Consider the following 26,479-nt stretch of genomic DNA (forward strand, 5'->3'; position numbering starts at 1 on the left):
CTCATGGGACAAATCCCAGTACATGCCCAAAGCCTGTGTCCATGGTTTGGGAGCAAGGGAGCTTTGAGGAAGTAGGGAGTAGATTAGAATCTTCTTCCCCAATTTGGGGGGCAGGCTATGGAGCCATCAACCAGACCCTTCATGACTGCTACTGTAGTCTCAGGTTGCAGTAAGTTTGCATTTTACCATGCAACTTCTACACGGAGAGCTAGGGTAAAAAAACTAACGTTCCTAGGAGTGTTAGGAGTCTATGTCTCATTTTCAGAACTGATTTAGGTGCTTAGGAGTCTAACTTTCATGCACTTTCAATGAGACTTAGGCTCCTAAACCCCTGAATGATTTTAAAAATGGGACTCAGGCTCCTACATTGCTTAGCCACTTTTAAAAATTTTACCCCTGGACCAATGAATCTATTGTGGTCATGGCCCATAACAAGCTGTGGATGCTGCTATGGAGCTGTGCTCTGCAGCATTCATGACCCATGCGCACCTCACACCTCATAGAGCTTCCACGGCCCTTACTTGGGCAGCAAAATTTAGCCTTTAGTAATGAAATGTGAATATCTCTAACTATGCATGATCAGCCAAAATAAAAACAATAAATAAAATAACCATTTACCATAGAAAAGGTTAATATCTTTGGACATGGTCTTTCAATCTGTTCCTCAATCGAAATGTCAGACAGATTAAAAATGATGTAAAAGGACACTGCTAGTTTGTATTTTTCTTTCACTTGTTTGTTTTGTGTGGAGCTGAGGGACTGGTTGTGGTGAGCTAAAAATGTTGGAATGTTGTGGGGAGAAGAAGAAGAAAGTTTCTGAGATTTAAACCCATTCTGCTAGCCACTCTGAAGATCTAAGCCCAAAGTAATAATATATTATTAACATCATAATGTGGAAAAACTCCTTGGCTCTTTATGCCACTTTCAGCTCTACTACTCCTTTATGTTCCCTCTATAAAAACACAATTTTTCCTTTGCCCTTCTCCATATTATTACCGTATATACTTGTTCATAAGCTGAATATTTTTGGTAAAAAAGTGACACATCAAAGAGTAGGGGTCAGCTTATAAACAGGTCTACACCAAAATTTGATGATTTAAAACTCTATGGCAGGGATCGGCAACCTTTGGCACACGGCTCATCAGGGTAAGCACTTTGGTGGGGTGGTTTGTTTACCTGCCTTGTCTGCAGATTTGGCCGATCGTGGCTCCCACTGGCCGCGGTTCGCCATCCCAGGCCAATGCGGGCTGCAGGAAGCAGTGGCCAGCACATCCCTCGGCTCACGCCACTTCCCACAGCCCCCATTGGCCTAGAGCAGCGAACCATGGCCAGTGGGAGCTGCGATTGGCTGAACCTGAGGATGCGGCAGGTAAACAAACTGGCCCGGCCCGCCAGGGTACTTACTCTGGCGAGCCGCATGCCAAAGGTTGCTGATCCCTGCTCTATGGAATCATTGAATTGAATATCTAATACATTGGCTGGGAATGGTGAACTGTGGCCACAGGAGGCTGAGGGGTTCCATGCCTGCAGATGCTCCAGGTAAACAAAATGCCCCGACCCTCCAGCGGCTTACCCTGACAGGCTGGGAGCCAAAGTTTTCCAACCCTTGAAATATAGGGTCGGCTTATGAAAGGGTCATACAGTTTTTGCTATTTTTCCTTATCCATCTTGGGGGGGGATCAACTTATGGGGCTAATGAATGAGTATATACAGTATATTCCTCTCACTCTTATTTTTGTTATTTCCCCCCACCCTCCAAGTAACAAAAATTGGAAATGCATAACTCAGTCACCACATCTCTGAAGTAGCTACACTTATATATAAAGTAATTAGTTGAAAAAAAAAACCTCCAAAATGTTTCAAATCAGCATTTCCTTTGGTCAGTAGAAAAGATGTCATTTGATTTCGGAATCTGGACGCATACTTGTTTCTACGGCTTTTACTTGTACTGATTTCTTAAAAATAAATTGTGACACAACCTGGTAGCCATGCAGGCCTTACAAGTTTGACTATCAAACCTAGTCTCTCCAACCCAAGAGCCAGGTTTCAAGGAATATAAATAGGATCAAAGATTATCATTGCATTATGTAAGATACTGCACAATTAATTTGTGCAGTGCCTCTTTTGGGTTGTATGCTAACCCAGTTGGATGGACTTTATATACTGATATTCTACAAACTAGATGGCCCCTGTTGAGTCTTTGGTTTGTCTGCAGGATTGACTTGCACATGTTTTCAAATGGCTGTTGCAAGGTAGCTGGAGATTACACCACCACGAGAAACTGTTTGGCAATCAGCTTTAGTTGTCTTTACAATAAAGAACTTATTTTTTAAACTCATCTATGAAAGGAAGCCCTTCAAACACTGATGATGACAATATTGCCAAGTGTTCAAAAATCAAGAGCCAGCCCCCAAAACTCATAAAATTGCCTTAACAATCAAGAGATTTGTAGAAGTCTGGGCTCTTTTTATTTACCTTATGGATTGTGAGTCAGGGGTTCTCAAACTGGGGGTTGTGACCCCTCAGGGGGTCATGAGGTTATTACGCAGGGGGTTGTGAGTTGTCAGCCTTCACCCCAAACCCCGCTTTGCCCCCAGTATTTATAATAGTGTTAAATTAAAAACATTTTTTAATATAGTTATAAGGGAGGGTTGCACTCAGAGACTTGCTGTGTCACCAGTACAAAAGTTTGAGAACAACTGTTTTAGAGGTCACATTTCAAGCTTTTCTCTGAAATCATGAGGGCTAGAAATTTGCATTTTAAAAAAATGAAAGTTATGATTCTCACATAAGCATATGACTCCAGAAATTGGGGCATTCAGAAAAATACCAAATAATATTAAAGTTGGCTATCCTATTTTAAATGTTGACTTCCAAATCCTACGCTTGGGAAACAGCATGAGAGATATTACGTAATGCTAAGGCACTCTGTAATGACATACATAAATAACAAATTGTTAACAACATGGTCATTCAATATTTATGCTTTTTCACAGATCAACATTCAAATATCTACTAAAATAAAATACTGCACACATGAATCAAAGATTATTCACATCAGTAATATTTATCTTATTAATTTTCGGTATCTTTATATTCACAAACACCATATTAAGGCTCCCAATCCCTATTGTATCCAAGAGCCATATACATATGTCTAAGACAAGCTGAATTTCCAACTTGCCAGGAACAACTTGCTTTGATTAACTAGTAATATTGCTCAGAAAATGGCAAAGAATGTTCATGTGTTTCATTTCTTCATTTACTGGAAAGTCTGACTTTTCCCCTTTTTGGATTGTGTATCATAGTCTTTTCTTTACAATATTTCAAAACATCATAGATTCATTCATCTCACAGGGCTTCTTCACAGACACCCCTTTACCAATGTTGATGACAGCAGCTTGTGAGTAATAAGGTGGCAGGAGGTCATTTACTCTTTGCTGGCCTAAGACAAGCGCACATTTGGTACATATGTAAGCTACTTATTTAACTAACCAGGCATAGTATTTTAACAGATTATTTTTCATTTTGGACAGCGATACAGAGTGAGTCCTATATTTCTCTCAGTTCTTTTCCCTACTTTAAAACCTGAGCCTCTCTTAAATACCATTTATCCCAGCAACTCTGCCTCTTACCAAGGCAGTGATGGGCACATCCCCACATTGCCCATTATTCTGGTCCTTGATAGACCTTGCAGAGACACTGATGTGCCTGCAACATTGGCTATGGGGAATCGGTATGCAGCCACCAGCCTTGCAACCACACCTAGTATATTTCTGAGGAATGGATGCTGTGAATATTATTTCCAATGGACTTATTTCCTCTCCAATAAAATAAATAATGAATGAATCTGTGACGTGGTGTGTAAACTCCACACCAGCATGGAAGGAGTTAGGGAGCTGCTTGGGGCTGGAGTAACCCCATCCCGCAATACCTGCAATTAATGCCAGGAATGGACAAGGTACCTCAAGGAGGAAGTTCCCCTCAATAGTGGACAGCCTTGGAAGAATGCAGGGTGCTATGCTTCCCAGCTCCCAGGAAGGCCTGATGTCTAGTGCAACCTCTACCCTCACAAAAAGGAAACACAGATCTCCTGCGATAAAAGGAAGAATAGGCTTATCCTATAGCTTCTGCTGGAGTCCCAGAGGACTCTAAGGTGGACTACAGCCCATCCAGGGCCTCTCTGAAGAAAGGGGTCAATATCCTGGTCAGAACTGCATATATGTTTTTTTTTCTTGGCCCCTTTCTTTGGAATGGTCTACACTGGGTGAGGGGGGAGGAATCGATCTAAGATACGCAACTTCACCTATGTGAATAACGTAATTGAATTCAACGTACTTAGATCTACTCACCGCGGTGTCTTCACTGCAGTGAGTCGACTGCTGCTGCTCCCCTAATGACTCTGCCTGCGCCTCTCATGCCGGTGGAGTATAGGAGTCAACAGGAAGTGCTCGTGGGTCGATTTATCGCATCTAGACTAGATGCGATAAATCGACCCCCACTGGATCGATCGCTGCCCACCAATCTGGGCAGTATAGACATTGCCTTTAACTTCTTTTGCTGCCTTTGGATTGTTTGTTTCACCTGTGACTCTGAAAAGGGGAGAAATTGCCAGAAGGACGGCTGAGAGACCACCTCCACTAGACTGTCACTGAACATTCCTGCTAAAAGGACTGGATTTGTGTGACTGCTACTTTCCAAGTACATCCAAAGGAGGCATAGAGTAGTAAAAGAATCACTCAGTGAATGGAGGAGTACTGTGCTAGTGCCAAAACTTGATGGCATGACATGTTTCTGCACTGATTTTCAAAAGGTCAATGCGGCTTCAAAATTTAATGCATAGCCAAAGCCAACTGTGGATGAACTATTACAATGGCTGAGAGCTGCCAGATATATATCCACTTCAGAGCTCACAAAAGGGTACTGGAAAATACCTTTGCCAGAAACTGGGGGAAAAACAGTTTGTTCCACATCCTTTGGTATACATCAGTGGTGCACAAACTACAGCCCAACACTAGCTTATATCAAGTCCAATAAATGTTTTTGGTCACTCTGAGGTAGCGGAAACTTTCCAGAAGCTAATGGACCGAATCTTGTGGCTGCATAGGCAGCATGCAGCGGCCTACTTAGATTATATAGTTCTCTCCGGCCAGGACTGGGATAGTAGCTTAAAAATGGTCACAGCAGTACTCCAGTTCCTCGCAGATGCAGTAAGGCAGTGAACCGCAATGTCATGTACTGGGCTACATCAGGAGTCGGCAACCTATGGTATGCGTGCCAAAGACGGCACGCGAGCCGATTTTTAATGGCACACTGCGGCCGCTGCCGGCCCCACTCAGCCCGATGCCGAACTCCGGCAGCAGGCTGAGCGGGGCCAACGGCCGGGACCCTGACAGGCAGCAGCATGCCATTAAAAATCCTGCCTGGCCCAGCCCGCTCTTCTCTGCCCCCCGCCTACCACTCTCTCTGGCGGGGGCGGGGGCAGGGGGCCGAAAGCAGAAGCAAGCTTGGTCCTGCTGGCTGCTGCTGTAGGACAGGCTCTGCTGGCAGCCAAGTTTCCCCCTCCCCAGCCTCTTCCCTCAGCACGCTGCATCATGCCCCGCCTCCTCTCCCTTCCTACCGCCGACGGCCCTTGCAAGGGAGGGGAAAAAAGGAGCCCCAGCACCCTCACTGCTCAGACCGGAAAGGAAGTGGAGAAGAGGCAGGACTGGGGCCTTGGTGAAGGGGAGTGGAATCAGGGCGTATCCCTCCAGCTCCCTGCCGTGAGCCACTCAGGGCAGGGGGCTGGGAGCACCCCCCAATCCCAGCCCACCTCTCTGCCCTGACCCCTGCAGCCCCCTCACACCCCAGCCCTCTATGCTCTCCCCTACGACCCCAGCCCTGACTCTGGCACCCCTCACACATACCCAGCCCCCCGCACCCCATGCCTTGACTCCTGCACCCTCCACACACACCCTGTCCTGACTCCTGTACTCCCCACACATACCCAGCCCCCCCCAAACCCCATATCCTGACTCTTGCACCCCCCACATCCCCAACCCTCGGACCAAATGGGAGCTCTTGCACTCACACCCACCCCACATTCCCACCTGCACCCCTCGCACCAAATGGGAGCTGCCCAGTAAGCGCTCCACATCCAAACCTCCTGCCCTAACCCTGAGCCCCCTCCCTCATTCTAGCTCCTGGTCAGACCCTGCACCTCAACCCCCAGCCTGCTCCTTCAGCCCCAGCCCTGTGCTCAGTGCACTCCCACCCTCAGCTCAGTGCAGAGAGAGAGAGGAAGAGAACAGGCCAGAACCAGGGAGAAGCTAGGTACCCACTGTATGTGGGCAGGGCCGGAACCCCAGACCAGCAGTGGGCTGAGCAGGGTCAGCAGCTAGGACCCTGGCTGGCAGGAGCCAGCGGACGGAATCCCAGACCGGCGCCAGTCTGGGGTCCCGGTCCCCGGCCCCACTCAGCCCACTGCCAGTCTGGGGTTCTGGCTGCTGGCCCCTTGCCAGTCTGGGGTCCCAGCCCCAGCCCCACTCAGCCCGCTGCTGGTCTGCAGTTCTGGCTGCCAGCTCCATGCCAGCTGGGGTCCTGGTCGCAGGCCCTGCTCAGCCCGCTGCCAGCCTAGGTGAATGGAACCCCAGACTGAGAGCAGGCTGAGCAGGCTGGCAGCATAAGATCAGCATTTTAATTTAATTTTACATGAAGCTTCTTAAACATTTTGAAAACTTTGTTTACTTTACATACAACAGTAGTTTAGTTATATGATATATAGACTTATAGAGACCTTCTAAAAAACATTAAAATGTATTACCGGCACGTGAAACCTTAAATTAAAGTAAATAAATGAAGACTCGGCACAGCACTTCTGAAAGGTTGCCGACCCCTGGGATAGACCATGAGAGAAAGTCAACTACGACCCCTATTGAACAAGGTCCAAGCCTTGACACATTGTCCTGTTCCCACGACAAAACAACCCAGTTGTGAGTTGCAGGCAGTTACCAATGTTTTGTGCTGGGATTCACCACTACTGTGGCCCTCCTCACAGATCTTGTAAAGGACAGATGCCCAGAAAAGGTCCAGTGGTTGAAAAGCCTGCCATGAGACATTTAGGACACCGAAGGAGCGTTTATGTAAGGAGCCAGTCCTTTTTAATCCACATTTTTCAAAAAGATTTATTCTGCAAATAAATGCCTCACATATAGGACTAAGGTTGATCCCTTTGCAAAAAAATGAGGGGGACAGACATCTGGTATTGTACAACAACCAAAAGTTGTTCCCCAGAGAGAAAATATACTCCGTGATCAAGAAGGAGGCACTGGCAGTGAAATGGGCTGTGGATTCAGTGGATACTATCTGCTGGGAAACCCTTTTTTAAAAAAAAAATCACAGACCACACTCCACTTAGGCGTATGAACACCATGAAAGACACCAATCCAAGGATAATCCGCTACAACCCTATAGCTTCCAGGTACTCAACTGACCTGATAAGGCACATCAAAATGCTGCCTTTTTTTCACAAGACAGCAATTCCAGCACAGGGGATGCCGCCCTTGCCCCTGTCTTGAGAGGGAGGGTACGTAAACCCTACCCCAGTATGGAGGCGGTTAAGGCACCGCTTTGGGCTGGAGAAGCCTCATCACACCACACCTGCAAGTCATGCCAGGAATGGAGGAGTTTGAAAGGAGTAAGCTCCACTCAGTAGTGGGCAGCCCTGAAGGGGTGCAGACTGTTAAGTTTCCCAACTCCCAGGAAGAAGCCTGATAGCTAGCAGAATCTCTGTCCTCACAAAAAGGGGACACAGATCTCCTGTGCCAAAAGGAGGAAGGGACTGTATCTGATAACTTGTGCTGGAGACCTACAGGTTTTCCTTTTTATTTTTCCCTTTTGTAGCCTTTGGATTGTTTTACCTTTTACTCTGGAAAAGGGGAGATATAGCCAAAATGAGGGCTGAGAGCCCTCCACTGCTAGATTGTCACCAAATACTCCTGCTAAAAGGACCGGATCTGTATGAATGCTACTTTCCAAGTAGCATCCAAAGTGGGTGTTCTGATGAGGGCAGAACCTTAACAGGATCATTAGATAAAGAGCTGTAGTAATAATGGTCTACATTGTAAGATAACATGCTTCATTTTAAAAATATCTGGCCTTCATACACTTTCAGTTTGGTACAGAGTCCTGGCTTCATGTCTCTCAGAAGCTGCATCATTGTGTCCAACAACACCCGACTTGAATTAACCAGGAATTCACGGCCACATGCCAATGCAGCAACATCTACAACAGAACATAAAATAAAATAATAAAAATCACATTCCAAAAAAACAGGAAAATGAGTTCGTATCTAATACAATCAAATAGTAACTACCCGTAGGAACTGTGAAGACTGAGCCATGACATCTATAAACCTTTCCCTAAATGTAGCGACACAGTCAATATGGAACGGTATAATATGCTACTGAAGCAGAAAACAATACCTAGCAGTCAAAAAACCTGTTATAATTATACATTGTTCACTAAAAGATGTATTCAGGGTGGCTCAGCAGCAAAATGTGTAATGCAATGAGTTATGAAACAGATATGATTTAAAAAGCTCTGAACTGGCTGCATCTAGAACTACTGTAGAAATAATGTAAAGTTGATCCTAATGGACTCAGTTTTAAAGGAAGGAAGATGTAGATCAGTGGTGGGCAACCTGCGGCCCATCAGGGTAAGCTGACTGCAGGCCGCAAGACATTTTGCGGACGCTCAACGTCTGCAGGCACGGCCCCCTGCAGCTCCCAGTGGCTGCAGTTCACCGTTCCCGGAGAATGGGAGCTGTGGGAAGTGGCAGCCAGCATGCCCCTATGGCCCACAGCTTCCCACAGCTCCTATTGGCCAGGAACAGTGAACCGCGGCCACTGGGAGCTGCGCGGGGCCATACTGGTGGACGCTCAACGTCCGCAAAATGTCTCGCGGCCTGCAATCAGCTTACCCTGATGGGCCACATGCAGCCCATGGGGCTGCGAGTGGCCCACTGCTGATGTAGACTGCTTCATATTTACTCCCCCTATGTTCCCAGCTAGAGTACACATCTAAAGCAGCAACAGAAGTCAATCTGCAAGATCTTCCCTGCTCTTGTAGGAGTGCTTCCTTATGCAGCGGACAACACAATAGGCAAAAAATGCAGAAAGACTATTATTCTGCTAAGGATTCTGGACTAGATGACCACCTGAGGTCCCTTCCAAACCCTGATATTCTATGATTCTATGAAACAGTTCTCTCTTCAATAAACTTCTTGTACTGTAGGAAGCAAAACAAGTTCAAATGTTAAGCAGTGAGGAATGAAACAACATTACAACAGCTTGCATTTTAAAAAAATGAGCCTGACTCTCCTCAGACAGATGTAAATCAGGAATAACTTGACTGAAACCTACAGAGTCATAGCAGATGTAAAACTAGAGTAAGTGAGATGAGGATCAGGCTCAATTGCATTGTATTCTGATACACTGAACCCTTAAAGAGAAAATATATTGTAATCCTCACATTAACATGACAAAATTATGAGAATATATACATGTAGTCTTGCTATATTATCAATCACAAAATGGTTAAAAAAAGGAGAATATATATTCACCAACAGCAGGAAGGAAAGAAAGAAAGAAAGAAAGAAAAGTGCAAAAACGTGACATTTTAGAAATTACAGCCCTCGTCTAGAATGGATTTACTGTAAGAAAATCTGGCAGGAGGTGTTAGGCATCTTTTTTTCCTATTTGTTCTTTTTACTCCTGTTTTTTTAACATTTGAAGGGTGCTTTTAAGTAATGACTGTGACACTGACAGACCACTTCAGTTTGATGCTAAGAGACCAGCTCAAATCAAAGCCATAGGCCAATTCACTTGTGGTCTGAATATCAAAGAAATTTTAAAGTTATTGTCTTCATTTACCTATAATCTGTGGTTTACTCTCGCCTTACATTATGTATACCCTGTACTTAATTAACTCTAGATCAAAAGTGTATGTTAGTGAGAATTTAATTGATGTGTAAACTTCATGAAAACTAATGAAAGATTGTTGGGATTGCTGTAACTAAATGCATTGTGTATATCTCTGTAATTGGATTGCCCATCAAATGGGATTGGAGCCTTGGAAATATAAATGAAGAAGCATGCTAACTTCAAAGCATGGGTCACTGCATTCGACAATGGGAAATTCACAGATCCAGTCTGCGTTTAGTCAACCAAGGAAAAGCCTATTCTGTAATGGAAACATTTGCCAAATTGCTTTCTGGGGAAGACAGCGATAAGAATGGATTCAGGGAATGATCCTGAATCTCTGAACTGTTTGGATTCTAACAGGGTTGAATACTGAGCAAATAGAGATCCCCAGAATTATTTTGATAAACTCTGAGAGACTTAGGGAAAACTAGCAGATTATTACATCTCTGCTATCAATTTGGATGTACAAACTTGGACTCACCTGTTAACGTGTTTTACCTGCTTTAACTTCTCAATAACTCATTTCTTTTTCTTAGCTAATAAATTTTTAATTAGATTACTTGAGAAATCAGCTGCCAATGTTGTTTTTGGTGTAAGATTGAGAGTATCCATTGACTAGGGAAAAGTGACTGATCCTTTGGAGCTGGGAGTACCAATGTGAGGTGATTTTTGGTTTTAATAACCTTTCATCACAAAGTCTAGTTTGTCTGGGTGGCAAGATGTGCTGGAGAGCCTAAGGGGACTGTTTGTGACTCCATGGTAAGAGTACTAGTGTGGTGAAATCTAATTATAGAATATACTACCAACTTGGGGGGGGTCTGCCCTGTTTTCTGACAGTCTGACCTGAGATTGCACTCTCAGTTGTGAGCTACTCTAGACAGTGTGACAATGATTTTGCAGTCAACTGATGGTTTAGGTTTTTTGGAAGTGTAAATCATTGCTGGACTGGTTTACTGTTTCTGAAACTCCACATCGGTCTTGTTTTCTTTTTTCTCTCCTGCTTAATAATTATTTTTACAAAAATCACCATAAAAGACTTTTTTCTTCATTTGTTCTAAAGGAGAAATCAGCATTAAATATAATTAACAAACTTACTACATGATCCACTTTATACTAATTTCAAGAGACAATTTTATATCTAAAATCTGGGGAAAACACTTGATACAAAAATCACAGATGCCCACTTGACATTTTTATACACTCAGGTGATGAAGTGCTACATCAGGGGTCAGCAACCTTTCAGAAGTGGTGTGCCAAGTCTTCATTTATTCACTCTAATTTAAGGTTTCGCGTGCCACTAATACATTTAAACGTTTTTAGAAGGTCTCTTTCTATAAGTCTATAACATATAACTAAACTATTGTTGTATGTAAAGTAAATAAGGTTTTTAAAATGTTTAAGAAGCTTCATTTAAAATTAAATTAAAATGTAGAGCCCCCTGGACCAGTGGGAAGGACCTGGGCAGCGTGAGTGCCACTGAAAATCAGCTTGCGTGCCGCCTTTGGCACGCGTGCCATAGGTTGCCTACCCCGTGCCAAATGAAAAAAATGACAAATGTCAGAAAGTATGAGTATCACTGTATGTGCTAATATTTTAAGAGATGGAGATGATGAGAGGGCAAAAACATTTTAAATAGATTCAGGACCTGTACTAATGCTAGTAAGTTCGCTGGGTTCAAAGTCCTGCTCACCATTTTGTATCTTCAGGCAGCTAGCCCCAAAGATATGTTGGACATTTCAGTAACAATAAATATCGCTCTCACATGAATACACTTCCGATGCTGAACCCAATGAACCCATTAAAGACAGAGAATACCAGTTGAAAAAGTAACAACCTATGTCATAAAAATGTATCTTAAAAGACACAAACATAGGAATTCCCATACTAGCTCAGACTTACATACATCTAGTTCAGTATCCTGTCTCCAACAATGGCCTGCACCAGAAGAGTCAGAGGAAGGTGCAAGAAACCCTACAGCAGGGAAATATGGAATGATCTTCACCTCATGAAGCTCTCACTCTAATTCCCAACAGATAAAAACTGGTTTAAACCCTGAAGCATAAAATATTGTCTCTCTTCAACAACTCTTTTTTTGCATAACTATAACAAATCTGGATAATCTTCTTAGCCATATAAATATCCAGTCCCTCTTTCAATCTCACTAAATTGTTGGTCACAACAGCAGACAGTGGCAATGAGTTTCACAGTCTAATTACATGTTGAATTTAAAAGTATATCCTTTAATCAGTTTTTAATTTGCTACCTTTCAATTTTATTAAATGCCCTCGTGTTCCTGTGTTGGGAGGCAAGGACACCAGAATCTCCCAATTTAGAGCAGATCTAATCTAATCTAGAAGACCCAAACTGTGGACCAATCTGATTACACATGATGGAAATTGTTTGTTTTTTTCTTTTTCCATTTTTTTTAATTAAGAAATTATATCCAAAAAACCTACCTTAAAAATGTTAAGGTTGCAAAACCCAGATTAAGGTTCAATCATTCATTACAGTGTATCCTTTACCATATTTGTCCTTAAACATTCTCCTTTCCAAATTAAATAGACATATTAGGTGAAATCTCAGCAGCACTGAAGTCACTGGCAATATTCTTTTTATTTTTAACTCCCATCGAAGCCTTCCTCATTCCACTAACCTCTAAACATTGTCATTGTCGGTCTCTGGACCTTTATTTCTGTTATGCTTTTATAAATGAAGTGATCTGGGACAGAATAAAACCACACCTTTAATTTGTGGACAGGCATAATGTTTTCAATATTATTCTTAATGCAGTCTTTCATCTTATTTACATTTACTAGACATCTTAATGAACTAGCCACAATGACACCTAGATCACCCCCATCCCACTCCAAAAATAGGTTATTAAATTCAGAACCCACTACTGTGTATGAATAATTTATGTTGTTCTTATTTGGAACATCTTGTACTTGCCAATGTTGACTTTCATCTGCCATCATTTTGGCCAGTTTTCCTAGTGTTATTAGGAACTTCTGTAGTTCTTCACAATCCTCTCTAGTTTTGACTAACCTATATAATTTTGTGTCTCACCAAATGCTTCCATCTCAATAGTTTGGCCCTCTTTCACGATGTTGATTATACGGGCACACAGCTTTTGACATTTTTCTATGCCAAGAGCAAACGGGTCTTTGGCTTCCTATCTTTTACTTCTCACCCTACGATATCAGGCTTCCTTAATAACCATTTGTGAGGAATATACACCTTCTGGAAGTGAGATAATTAGCTTATGTCTTCTACTAATATTATATTAAAAGTGAAAGCCTTGTCTAAACTAGTGATTATAGTGAGAGAGAATCTAAATGGCAGCTTTTTCTTTTCAATAGATCTGCTCCCAGGATGAATTCAAAATCATATTTATCAACTTAAATAAAGTAAGTTTTAGCATGTTATACTCTTCTTAGCATGGCAGAACCAACACTGCTAAAAGACAATGAAGCTTTCTAGAACTTGAAGAGAATGGTGATTCATAAATGATACCAACATTTTAAAAATATCAATCATTTAGTCAAACAGCTATATATGCATCATCGTACATTTACTGCAATATATGCTCCTTACAGTATATGTGGAATATAGTCCTGACATACAAAACTGACTTACTTGTCACAATCCCTGCCAAAGCTAATACAAACTGATTTTCATCAGAATCCAGATCTTGGTGTTTGATGTCTTCACCTAATGACCTCACAAAGCTCTCCATAGTTTGTCCCGTGATTGTGAAAAACTTTACTGCTTTGCTCTGTAAGTGCGGAGGGAAAACAATCACTTTCACAGGTTGCACTCAGTAATACTGAAAGGAACATACGATAGGATACAAGTGTTGCCTCTACCCACTGTACATGTCATATTTCTTTACATGCTATAGTTTATTGTCTCTTGCAGAACTCTTCCCTTATGAGAGACATTCTCCAGTGACTAGAACTCAGCTGCCCAATTCAGCAGTTACATAAAGGGTAGAAGAAGTTAAATGTGGAGTGTAAACTGATTGGAAAACTGGCAAAAATGGTAAAGTAGTGCAACTTGAGCTCATCTTAGTGGCATTTAGTGTGATAGTAAAATGAGCAACTTAAACATGGCAGAGACAGAAGCAGCATTGCAGAAAAAGCAACTGATAACAGAGTGTAAGATAAAGCTGTGTAAATTATACTCATTTTGCACATCCACTGAATGACAAATTAAGGTCAATTTATACCTAAAATGTATCTTATACAGTATGCTCCCAATTATCTGAATAGCATGGTGGACATGAATTTTGTTCAGATAATCAGGAGTTTGGATAATCAAGAGGACAGGAGTGACACTGCAAGAAACCCTCTGCAAGGTGCTGGGGAGGAGGCTGTAGTGGCTGGGCAGAGCAGATCAGGAATCTGCTCTGACTCATCAGGACTGCAGCATTCTCTGCATCTTGCATCCGCAGGGAATGGGTGTTACCAGCCCTAGGATAGTGCAGGGAGCCCTCTGAAGCTGTGCTGTCATGGCCTTGCTCGCTCACTCCTGTGACAGCGAGGCTGTAAAGGGCTCCCTGCACTGTCCCAGGAGCCATTCACCAGCAGGGTTACCTCTCCCATGGCTGAAGTTTTCTGCTCTACTGTTCGAACCTTTCCATTAGCCAAATCCCAGGAAGCAAGGAGGGGATTTGGATAATGCATAAGTTCAGATATCAGGGTTTGGGAAAATTGGGAGTATGCCGTATTTCCATTTGTCATCCAGAGAATTCCAGAGCAGTTGCATCCATTTACACTTGGCACGATTTTAACCTTTTTGGTTTTTTTTAAACAAACAATTCCTGAGCATTGAGAAATAAGTAGCCAATTCATCCTCAGTATAATGACTTTATCGCTGTGCACTGACAGTACATTTGTATATTCCACATAAACTAACCAATACATCCTAGGTGCCTATTCCTATCAATGTGCAAGAAGTGCAGATATTTAAAAATCATTATCCATGGAATATTCCTCTTAGGAAGTGACATAATTGATCATTTGAATAAAATGTGTTAGTATGGCAAAGCAGTTCCAAACATGCACTTCCTTCACCAAAACAACACTCGTTAGACTCTTGGTCGGGCACAGTGCTCTATCACTTTTCTCCATTTTAAATTGCGTTTAAAACTATCACTTTTAATTTTGTGGGCCAGAACAGAGGAAGAAACATCCCATAGTTCCTTGTGTTTAATGGCATGAGAAGTAGACTGCGCATTTTCTGATGAGCACTGCGGCGCAGAGGACTGGTTGATAGGTACGTATGTTGGAGAATAAGTGGGCAAGGGAATTGCTGAAGTAATGTGAGGGATTCTTTTCCCCTGGTGGTGGGTTTGCAAAATTATTTACATTGTGATGGCAGTAATCTGTATTTTCAGTCCGATGATAGTTGGTGAGAGAAGATAATGTCCCTCTTATCTGTGCCTTTTAACATCAAATATTAAATTACTGTTTGTTCTCTGTTTGCTCTACATTAAACCATTTATAGAGACTATAAAACTGAATAGACCAAAAAGAATAAACAATTCAGAGAATTATTTTGTTATATGTTCAATTACTGAAATACATCTATGTGTTAAGATACATTATCTACAGCACACTATCTACCCACAATACCTAAGCATTCCCACTAAAATGTATACATCTGTTGTACTCACCCCTCCTAGAATGTTTTTAACTGCTTCCTCATTGCTAGAGACACCCCACAACAAAGTACAGACTGCAGCTCCCATTTCTGTACAATATTCTGCCTGCTGCAGTAGTTGTTGTCTTGCCTCATTCAGCTGCTGTCGAAGGGCTAGTTTCTCCTGAAATTAATTGAAGGAAATTTTGGAAGATTAATACTGAAGAGCATTTCATTTGGTTTCAAAGGATCCCAACTACATTTCTACCACTAAGCCAGAGAAAGGGAGACAATATTACAGCCATATATATAAAATGCGGCAATTCACAGTACTTCCACAGAGCTAAATTCTCTCTCCAGAGCAGTCTGAGTAGCCATGCTGTGTGCTGGGGAAGTCAACAGGAGCTAGGAGTCTGCCACCTGCAACTTATGGAGCAGTGCTAGAGTTGAACCACTAAGGCTATTGTAGATGTCATTGTTCAAGTTAAAGTAGAATCAGCTTCTACTACACAAAGAATTGCATCTCTCACTGAGAGACAAGAGATTTTAGCAAGACAGGTGAGTCTTAGGGTAGCAGTCCTGTGAAAAAGTGCTAAGTATCTCAGCCATGTGAGATAAAGTTGCTTGTGAGCTAGAATAGATGCCCCAGAAAAAAACAGTGGTCTATCTAAGAGAACCTAGAGGCTCTACTTCCCTGACATGCAGTGGAGAATAAGACAGGATCCCTGGAGCGCTAAGCTCTAGGCCCGAGGTTTGGGACGGCCTCCAAATTTAAGACCACAGATCACTAGGCTCCAAGGATCTGTCATCCATGGTGTAGGAGCAGCAGTCCCATCACGGGTCTGTCTGCTTCAGTGCTTGGTGAACTGGTTTTGTGCTTGGCTCACTCTGCCACAGATCAACACAGAGAACACAGCACTTGACTGGTAAATTCAACAAGACCTGGAAATATTTTGGAGTGGCAAATATTTCTCACAGCCATATGGGATGTTGCCAAAAAGAGGGACATGAAATGAAGATACTCCCAGGTCTCATTCAGTCTTAAATTAATCCTTACTGCCTAATCAGACAGACTAGCCTGACCAGACAAGAAAAAAGAAAGACAGGAGCAGACCACAAAGAAAACCAAGAGGTACCAATATCCTAAAAAACCCTTCCAAATTGATGCCTAAAAGGGACTAAACATAAACCTAACAAACATCACACTAAATAATGAACAATGGTTCAAGCAAAGAGAGAGCAGAGCTACTAACACTTGTGAAGATACTCTGAGCACTGTGATTTAGGGGCAGTTTTTGCAGCTGCTTATAAATAAATGAACAGCCATATGCATCTCAGGATTTCATACTTGCAGCCTGCAGCTTTTGCTTTGGCAGTCTGTGGTACAAACAGCAGCATAGCTGCTGCAGGCAATTTCAGAGTACGCCTGGCCACTCAATGGGGAACAGAGCATATGCAACACTGAGGGGAATGTCTACACTGCAATTATACAGTTGACTCGGGCTTGGGCTAAGGGGCTGTTTAATTGTTGTATAGATGTTCAGGCTCAAGATGGAGCCCAGGTTCTAGGACCCTGTGAGATTAGAGGGTCCCAGAGCTCAGGCTGCCCAAGCCCACTTGAACAGCTCCTTAGCCAGAGTCAGCTAGCTTGGGCCAGCGAGGTTTTTAATTGTACTGTAAACATATCCAGAGAAGCCCTCTCCCACTGAAGTAGGGAGCAAGACTCCTGCCCCCCCATTACCACTACATTGGGGTAGAAAAGTTAATTTAGAAAGGGGGGATCCCGGCAGGGAAGCCCCCCTGTCCCTACTCCCAGAATAGGAGCTCTTCCTGCAGGCTGGGATGGGAGGCACTTGCTGAGGCCTAAAAGGGAGGAGGGAGCTGAGGCACTGCTAGAGCGTAGAATGGGAATTGGAGAGGCACTGCTGGAGTCTGCTGAGGAATGACGGATATGGGCTTCTGGGCCACTCAGACTATCCCAATGTGTGCAGTGCTATATAGGCGGGGGGAGTGACATGACTGGAGTGTCAAGAACTGGAAACGGGGGTGGGGGGGGCTGCACCACACCTCTCGGGGAGGAGGCTACCGGAGAGTGCCTTGAGCAGAGGGAGTAGGGGCCAGGAAAGAAAAGGATGCCAACTGAAGAGTTAAAAATGGGGAAAGTACAGTCCATGTCAGAAGGAAGTATCCCATTTGTGTGGGTGCCCTGTGTGTTTCCTATCCTGACTCATAAAGGGCAGGGAGGGGGGAGCGGGGGGAGTATGTTTTTTTAACAAGTTTGAGTATGGGAAAAAAAACAGAGCCAAACATATGATTAAAAAAAACCCCAAACCAAGCAAAGAACACCACGCTCAGGATTTCAAAGCCAGGGATCTCAATTTTGGGGGATTGTCTAAATTTTTGAAGTTGTGGGGTTGAAAATATCGAAAGAGTTAAAGTCACCTAAAGATAAGATGCTATAACATGGTACCCCCATCCATCCACAATGCTTCGCAGATTCATACATTACTGTTAGAAGTGATGACTTTAATTAGATGTCTTAGGTCACATAATTGGTCTAAAAATATACTTTGCTAATCTTTTCTTATGTCCACATCTAGCTGCCTATATCACATCTTATAGCCACCCTTGTGTTGATTAAAACTGCTGGCAGTGGGAAATGCATCATGAGATTCACTGTTTTGCAAATGAAATGTATTGAGCAGATTTTTCAGCATCAATCCACAATATATTCTTCTGTTACTGTAGTCTACTCAATAGACTTACACTAATTAATGATACCAAAGAATCTGGGACTTCTATTGCTGGTAAATAAACAATTTTTGGAAATTTTTCTGTGTGTACTAAAATCAGTCTGTTATTAAAACCAGCCACTAAAATCTTGTTAACTTAAAAATGAGTTTGTTGAATTTACTCTCTTTTCTCTAAACTCAACATCAGATCCATTAGCTTCTCTGACACCATCTTGCAGCAAGTCTTCTACTCAAATACACTGAACTTTCTTCCTATCCCTCTTCTTTTCTGTATTTCATTTATTCAGTGTTTGCATTTTGCACTTAGGATGGGAAATGCAATGTTGATTAATAAGACATAACTTTGGTAATGTCATAACTGGATAAGCCTGTCAGGATGCAAAGCCACAGCAAAAAAATCAAACAGTTCATAAACAACATCATAGCAAATGAATGAAAACCAGAAATAATATTTACAAGACCAGAGGAATAAACAGACCCTGCAAAAACACACACTAACAACCCTCCAAGAAGTAATTCTACTATGGGTGCACACCACTGACTAGTTATTGTGCTGTGCAACATCTTCCAAGAAGGGTCAAACTTCATGACTACAACAGTGATAAACTACGTAACTAGAAAGTGATTAATTATGAAGACAACAGTGAACCAAATATTACATTTATGCTTCCAATTTTGCTCAGGTTCAGAGAGTGTCTTAATTTCCTAAAGAAGTTATTGTTAGGGACTGAGACGTAGGCAGTTTTGCCTAGTAATCAGAGCAAAAGTCAGGTCTAGTGGGAAAAGCAGGTATCCAGCTTGTTGAACAAAGCCTCGGGTCAGCACCAGAGTCAACTGCCAATTGCCAGAGCCAGAGGTCAAGCCAGAGTCAGAACCAGGAATCGAAGATGAGGTTCTGAGCTGAGGTCAGATGCGAAATGGCAGAACCAAGGGTCAGAGCCAGGACTGATTATTGAGGATTGGAGGTAAAGTGCAAAGGCAGGAGGAGAGGAAAGGATCAAGCATGGGGCAGGCGCACAAGAGGGTACAGGAGCCAAGGCAGGGATAAGGCAGGAGCAGAGCAGGAACAGGGTTGGGTGCAGTAAGCAGGGTCCAATGCAGCCACAACAGGACACCACCTTGTTACTTAGACAAACTTCCTGTTCCTCCTCTTGGTGGAGGTGGGCGATCCTCCAATCAGAGTTCCCATAGGTGTTGCCTTGGCTGAGGCTACAGTCCTAGTAGCTTCTCAAGCACACCAGGTTTCCATAGTCATTGGGTGAAGGTCAGGATGCTGCAGCTGTCTGGGGATTCCTAGGGCCTGGGTTCGAGACCTGGGACATCACAGTTATCTAGGTTTGTGAAGAAACAGTGGAATACAAAATGATTATTCATTCTTGACCAAGAAAAGAGTATTAACATTATCAACAAGGTGGAAGGAATGCAAGCCAAAACTGAGGAGAAACAGGTTAAAGAATATTTAGAAAAGCTGGATGTATTCAGGTCAGTAGGACCTGATGAAATTCATCCTAGGGTGTTTAAAGAACTAGCTAAAGCAATCTCAGAACCACTAGTAATTATCTTCGAGATCTCCTGGAGGAGGCTGAGGTCACAGAAGACTAAAGAAAGGCAACCATGGTACCTTTCTTTAAAAAGGTGAACAAAGAGGACCTGGTGAATTACAGACCAATCAGCCTAATTTGACACTTGGAAAGATACTGGAAGAAATTATTAAACAATTAATTGATATGCATCTGGAGGAGACAGGATTAGAAGGAACAGCCAACACGGATTTGTCAAGAACAAATCATGCCAAACTAACCTAATTTCCTTCTTTGACAGGGTTACTGGTCCTCTGAATAGGGGGAAGCTCTAGATGTGATATATCTTGATTTTAGTAAGGCTTTTGACACAATCCCCCATGACATTTTCATAAGCAAACTAGGGAAATGTGATCTAGATGAAATTACTATAAGACGCGTGGCCAAAATGCAGCTCTTTAAGAGTTTGAGTGCAGCTCACAGAGCTCAGGGCTGTTGCCTCACCCGAGGAACTCAGGCTCAGGGCTGCAGCCCCACCAGGAAGAGCCAGTGCATGAGTCTGCAGTTCTGCGGGGAAGAGCCAGTGCATGGCGCTGCAGCCTCGCTGGGAAAAGCTGTTCCATGGACTTGTAGCCCCATGAGAAGAGCTGGTGCTAGGAGTCCAGCCCTGCAGGAGGTGCCCAGGCTCAGGATTTCAGCTGCACATGCCCATAACAACAGAAAATTGCTTCACGTAGTACTGTGTGGACCTCCTTGCTTAGGATCTCCCCACATTCTGCACAACACAGGCTGTGTTTACTGTTCATAAGTCAGATTTCAATAGTTTTAGATTTAAGTGTTAACCCTCCATTAATTTAGTGGATGCCAATGACATCTTCAAATTGCAAGGAATGCAAGTATGAAGAAAGCTGACGTTTTAATCCAGAATGGGAGGAAAAATTTGCATCCACTGTTAAAGGTGGTAAACCCCGCTGCCTTATCTGCAGTGCATTGCTCACTCACTACAAAGTGAGCAACTTGAAACCTCACTACAAAACTAATAACAACTTTCTGTCTAAACACCCTCCTGAATCAGAATTAAGGAGGAACAAGCTAACTGCATTAAAATCACACCTAAACAGTCTACTACTTTCTGCGTTCAGTAAGTAAGCTGACACAATGACCGAAGCTATGTTTCCGTGGATGTAATTGCGAAAGAAGAAATGTTGGGACTTAGTGGCGCTAGAACAAACAACCTGTAGTGTTGACATAAAGAATGCACTTGTCAAAGCATTGACAAATGCCGATGTACCATTGGATAAACCTGTCAGTGTAGCAATAGATGGAGCACCTGCCATGGCAGGGGGAAAAAGTAGGCCTTATCTGACTCTTGAAAAGCAATCCCAAATTTCCAGAGTTTCTCCCTGTTCATTTTATCATCTACCGTGAACATCCCACAGGCACATACTTCAAGTACAAAAATGGTCCTAGAATTTGTCAATTTCATCTGTTTGAATGGGAAGACTCATCAACAGTTCAAAAATTTCATTGAAGAGCTGGATCTTGAAGACAAACCTAATGACATCTCTTTCTACTGTATTGTGAGATGGTTATCAACCAGCAATGTAGGTTTGTGGAACTGCTGGAGCCTTTCAATGCTTTCCTTGCAGAAAAAAGAAAAGTCCTATCCACAACTGAAAGATGAGCAATGGATGCAGAATCTCTTATTTTTTGCGGATATTATGCAGCATCTGCAAACTCTCAATTTGGCACTCCAAGGGAAGGATAAGATTATTTCTGACCTTACTCAGGCAGTATTCAGCTTCCAGAACAAGTTAAAGCTTCAGCAACATAGTGTCAAGAGACTTCAACCACTTTCCCCAACTCAAGAGTAGGGTAAAAACATTCCCTGAAATTGAACTGGAAGATCACAAACTTGAGGAATACAGAGGTAATTGACAAGAACTGCTTGATACTTTCAGGTCAGGTTTGAAGACTTACAGAAGCTGAGATCCTGCTTCGCCTTTCTTGTAGACCCTTTCATGGTTGATGTGATCAATGATGGCTGTCCGATTCCCAAAACCGTGGTCACAGAAACATCGGCTGTAGAAATGGAACTACTGGAACTTCGGGAGGAGCAGGCTCTAAAGATAATGCATAACTAGGGGCAGAGCTCTTCTTGACCTGCTGCTCACAAACAGGGAAGAATTAGTAGGGGAAGCAAAAGTAGATGGGAACCTGGGAGGCAGTGACCATGAGACGGTCGAGTTCAGGATCCTGACACAAGGAAGAAAGGAGAGCAGCAGAATGCAGACCCTAGACTTCAGAAAAGCAGACTTTGACTCCCTCAGGGAACTGATGGGCAGGATCCCCTGGGAGAATAACATGAGGGGGAAAGGAGTCCAGGAGATCTGTATTTTAAAGAATCCTTATTGAAGAAACAGGAACAAACCATCCCAATGTGTAGAAAGAATATTAAATATGGCAGCCGACCAGCTTGGCTTAACAGTGAAATCCTTGCAGACCTTAAACGCAAAAAAAAAGCTTACAAGAAGTGGAAGATTGGACAAACGACCAAGAGTATAAAAATATTGCTCAGGCATGCAGGAGTGAAATCAGGAAGGCCAAATCACACTTGGAGTTGCAGATGGCACAGAGGCAGGCATCAGGTTTCGGAATTGTATGGAGGGCCGGTTTGGGGAGGCACAGCCTCTCCTAACAGATAGGCGTGGCCTGACCCCGCACCCTATCCGTGCCCCCACCCTGCTTCTCGCCCCCTGATGCCCCGCCCCAGACTCCTGCTCCATCCAACCCCCCTGGGACCTCTGCCCCCCCCGGCTCCCTGTCCCCTGACAGCCCCCAGAACCCCTGTCCCTGATTGCCCCCCCCCCCGCTGCCCCATCCAACTTCTCCTCTATTCCTGAATGCCCTCCCGGGACCCCTCCCCCATCCAACCACCCCTTCTCTCTGTCCCTTGCCCGACTGCCCCCCGCCTCCCCATCCAGCCCCCCTCCTCCTTCCTGACTGCCCCCCCCCAGGGACCTCTGCCCCCATTCAACCCCTGTTCCTCGCCCTCTGACTGCCCCGATCCCTATCCACACCCCCGCCCCCTGACCAGCACCCCAAACTCTCCTGCCCTCTATCCAACCCTCCTGTTCCCTGCCCCCTTACTGCGCTACCTGGAGCACGCAGTGGCTGGCAGCACTACAGCCGCGCTGTCCAGCTGGAGCCAGCCACACCACCGCACAGCATAGAGCACTGGATCAGGCCCATCTCTGCAGCTGAGCTGCCCCAGGAGCTCTCAGCCCTGCTGGCCAGAGCACTGTGCCGGTGGCGGGGCGAGCTGAGGCTTCGGGGGAGGGGGAACAGTAGAGAGGGGCCAGGGGCTAGCCTCCCAAGCCAGGAGCTCAGGGGCTGGGCAGGAGGGTCCCATGGGCCATAGTTTGCTCACCTCTGAGCTAGCAGGAGATATTAAGAGTAACAAGAAGGGTTTCTTCAGGTATGTTAGCAGCAAGAAGGTGGTCAAGGACAGTGTGGGCTCCTTACTGAATGAGGGAGGCAACCTAGTGACACAGGATGTGGAAAAGCTAATGTACTCAATGCTTTTTTTGCTCCTGTCTTCACGATCAAGGTCAGCTCCCAGACTACTGCACTGGGCAGCACAGCATGGGAAGGAGATGGCCAGCCCTCTGCGGAGAAAGAAGTGGTTCAGGACTGTTTAGAAAATCTGGACGAGCACAAATCCATGGGGCCAGATGCGCTGCATCCGAGGGTGCTAAAGGAGTTGGCGGATGTGATTGCGAAGCCATTGGCCATTATCTTTGAAAACTCATGGTGACAGAGGGAGGTCCCGGATGACTGGAAAAAGGCTAATGCAGTGGCCATCTTTAAAAAAGGGAAAGAGGAGGATCCGCGGAACTACAGGCCAGTCAGCCTCACCTTAGGCCCTGGAAAAATCATGAAGCAGGTCCTCAAGGAATCAATTCTGAAGCACTTAGAGGTGAGGAAAGTGATCAGGAACAGACAGCATGGATTCACCAAGGGCAAGTCATGCCTGACTAACCTAATTACCTTCTATGATGAGGTAGCTGGCTCTGTGGATGAGGGGAAAGCAGTGGACGTGTTATTCCTTGACTTTAGCAAAGCTTTTGATATGGTCTCTCACAGTATTCTTGCCAGCAAGTTAAAGAAGTATAGGCTGGATGAATGGACTATAAAGTGGATAGAAAGCTGGCTAGATTGTCGGGCTCAACGGGTAGTGATCAATGGCTCCATGTCTAGCTGGCAGCCGGTATCAAGCGGAGGGCCCCCAGGGTCGGTCCTGGGGCCGGTTTCGTTCAATATTTTGTGCATAGCAATGCCTGTGTTATATTCTATGTATTTTCCCTTTTGAAACAGACATATTACAGAAATGTTATATTAAATTCAATGGACTAATTCCTCCAAACAGCTCTTGATATCCACTAGCTGAAAAGATCTTACAACAAGCTTTGAGAACACCCAAGCAGTGTGTTTCTCAATCTTGGTACAAAGAACACATTTATGTAGATTTGCAGTGCTGTGTGTTAAACCAGATTCAAAATGAGTCAATTTAAAAAAAAATTAAGGAAATTCATATTTAAAGGATAAAACTGTCCTAAATTCATTCTGTGACACATAACAATTGTGGCACATACAATATAAAAAAATCAAATTATTTTGAACCTCATGTAGACTATGCAATATATACATATATAACCAAGAGACAATCCCTTTATTATACCAATTCAGGTGTAATTTTATGTTTGAAAAGAAGGAGAGATCTCTGAACACAATTATCAAAACATTTTTAGTTTTCCCCCCAACTCCATTTATGAGAATAATACGTAATTCGTTATTTTAGAGACATTTATAACAAGAGGTAAAGAAATTCAGACAGAAGTGTCAATTTGTTTCCCATTTCAGCTTCAAATAATTATTAGTACTGCAGCTGTGTTTCATTTTACTATTCTTATCATATGGATCTTTCTGGTCTAGAACAATCTTTCATACAAAAAGTATTAACGCTAGAACTTTTAGGTGCACAATTTACATATTATTTGGCTATATGAACTCAATGCCCAACAGTTTTCCAGGTTGTCCAGAAGCCATATACTTGAAAAGACAGTTACTCACCTTTGTAACTGTTGTTCTTCGAGATGTGTTGCTCATATCCATTCCAATTAGGTGTGCGCATGCTGTGTGCACGTTCGCCGGAAGATTTTTACCCTAGCAACACTCGGTGGGTCAGCTGGGTCGCCCCCTGGAGTGGCGCTATGGCAGTGAATATATACCCCTGCCGACCCAACGGCCCTTCAGTTCCTTCTTGCCAGCTACTCCGACAGAGGGGAAGCAGGGCGGGTTTGGAATGAATATGAGCAACACATCTCGAAGAACAACAGTTACAAAGGTGAGTAACTATCTTTTCTTCGAGTGCGTGCTCATATCGATTCCAATTAGGTGACTCCCAAGCCTTACCTAGGCGGTGGGGTTGGAGTGAGATGTCGCAGAATGTAGAAGTGCTGAGCCAAATGCCGTGTCATCTCTGGACTGTTGTACCAATGCGTAATGTGACGCAAAGGTGTGGACTGAGGACCAGGTAGCTGCACGACATATCTCCTGGATGGGTACATGAGCCAGGAAGGTGGCAGATGAAGCATGAGCCCATGTAGAATGTGCGGTGAGGTGGCTCATCGAAACATGAGCCTAGTCATAGCAGGTGCGGATGCACGACATCACCCAAGATGAAATTCTCTGGGAGGAGTCAGGTAGGCCCTTCATTCCATCTGCTACTGCGACGAAGAGTTGGGGTGTTTTACGAAAGGGCTTTGTTCGCTCGATATAAAATGCGAGAGCCCTACGGACGTCTAGGGAGTGCAGCTGCTGCTCTCGGCGTGATGAGTGTGGCTTCAGGAAGAAGACCGGAAGGAAGATATCTTGATTGATATGGAAAGCCGATACCACTTTAGGGAGGAAGGCCGGATAAGGTCGCAGTTGTACCTTGTTCTTGTGAAACACTGTATACGGAGGGTCGACCATGAGAACCCGAAGTTCGGAGACTCGTCTTGCCGATGTAATGGCTACGAGGAATGCTGTCTTCCAGGACAGGTACAGCAGCGAGCAGGTTGCCAGTGGCTCAAAGGGAGCAGCCATAAGTTTGGCTAGAACTAGGTTGAGGTCCCAGGTTGGGGCCGGACAGCGGACCCGTGGGTATAAACGTTCCAAGCCCTTGAGGAACCTCAAAACCATGGGGTGAGAGAAGACCGAGCGGCCGTTCTCCCCTGGGTGGAAGGCAGAGATGGCCGCCAGGTGCACCTTTATTGATGAAACCACTAGGCCGTGTTGTTTTAGGGACCAGAGGTAGTCCAAGATGGTAGGAACCGGTGCCTCGGTAGGAACAGCGTTATGCTGCTCGCACCAGCAGGAGAAACGCCTCCGCTTGGCCAGATACGTTAACCTAGTGGAAGGTTTCCTACTACCCAGGAGTACTTGTTGTACCAAGGCAGAGCAGCGTAACTTGGACTGGCTTAACCATGCAGTAACCATGTTGTAAGGTGAAGAGACTGCAGATTTGGGTGGTGAAGTGTGCCATGGTCCTGAGTTA

General features: G+C 44.0%; 1 protein-coding gene across 3 annotated transcripts in view; it reads right to left on the bottom strand.

The window, feature by feature from the left end:
* Positions 1 to 26,479, bottom strand: part of HSF2BP (heat shock transcription factor 2 binding protein) — a 65,038-nt gene that overhangs the window by 23,104 nt on the left and 15,455 nt on the right. For 2 of the 3 annotated variants that reach the window (XM_050936692.1, XM_050936690.1), the window contains exons 4-7: positions 15,640 to 15,789; positions 13,599 to 13,737; positions 8,145 to 8,262; positions 6,991 to 7,083 (exon numbers count right to left, since the gene is read on the bottom strand). In XM_050936692.1, coding sequence (XP_050792649.1) covers positions 6,991 to 7,083; positions 8,145 to 8,262; positions 13,599 to 13,737; positions 15,640 to 15,789 — 500 coding nt within the window. The remainder of the gene's footprint in view (positions 1 to 6,990; positions 7,084 to 8,144; positions 8,263 to 13,598; positions 13,738 to 15,639; positions 15,790 to 26,479) is intronic. The other variant, XM_050936691.1, reaches the window with a different exon arrangement.

This window comes from Gopherus flavomarginatus, chromosome 1 (assembly GCF_025201925.1).
Source record: "Gopherus flavomarginatus isolate rGopFla2 chromosome 1, rGopFla2.mat.asm, whole genome shotgun sequence".
Classification (NCBI taxonomy): Eukaryota; Metazoa; Chordata; order Testudines; family Testudinidae; genus Gopherus; species Gopherus flavomarginatus.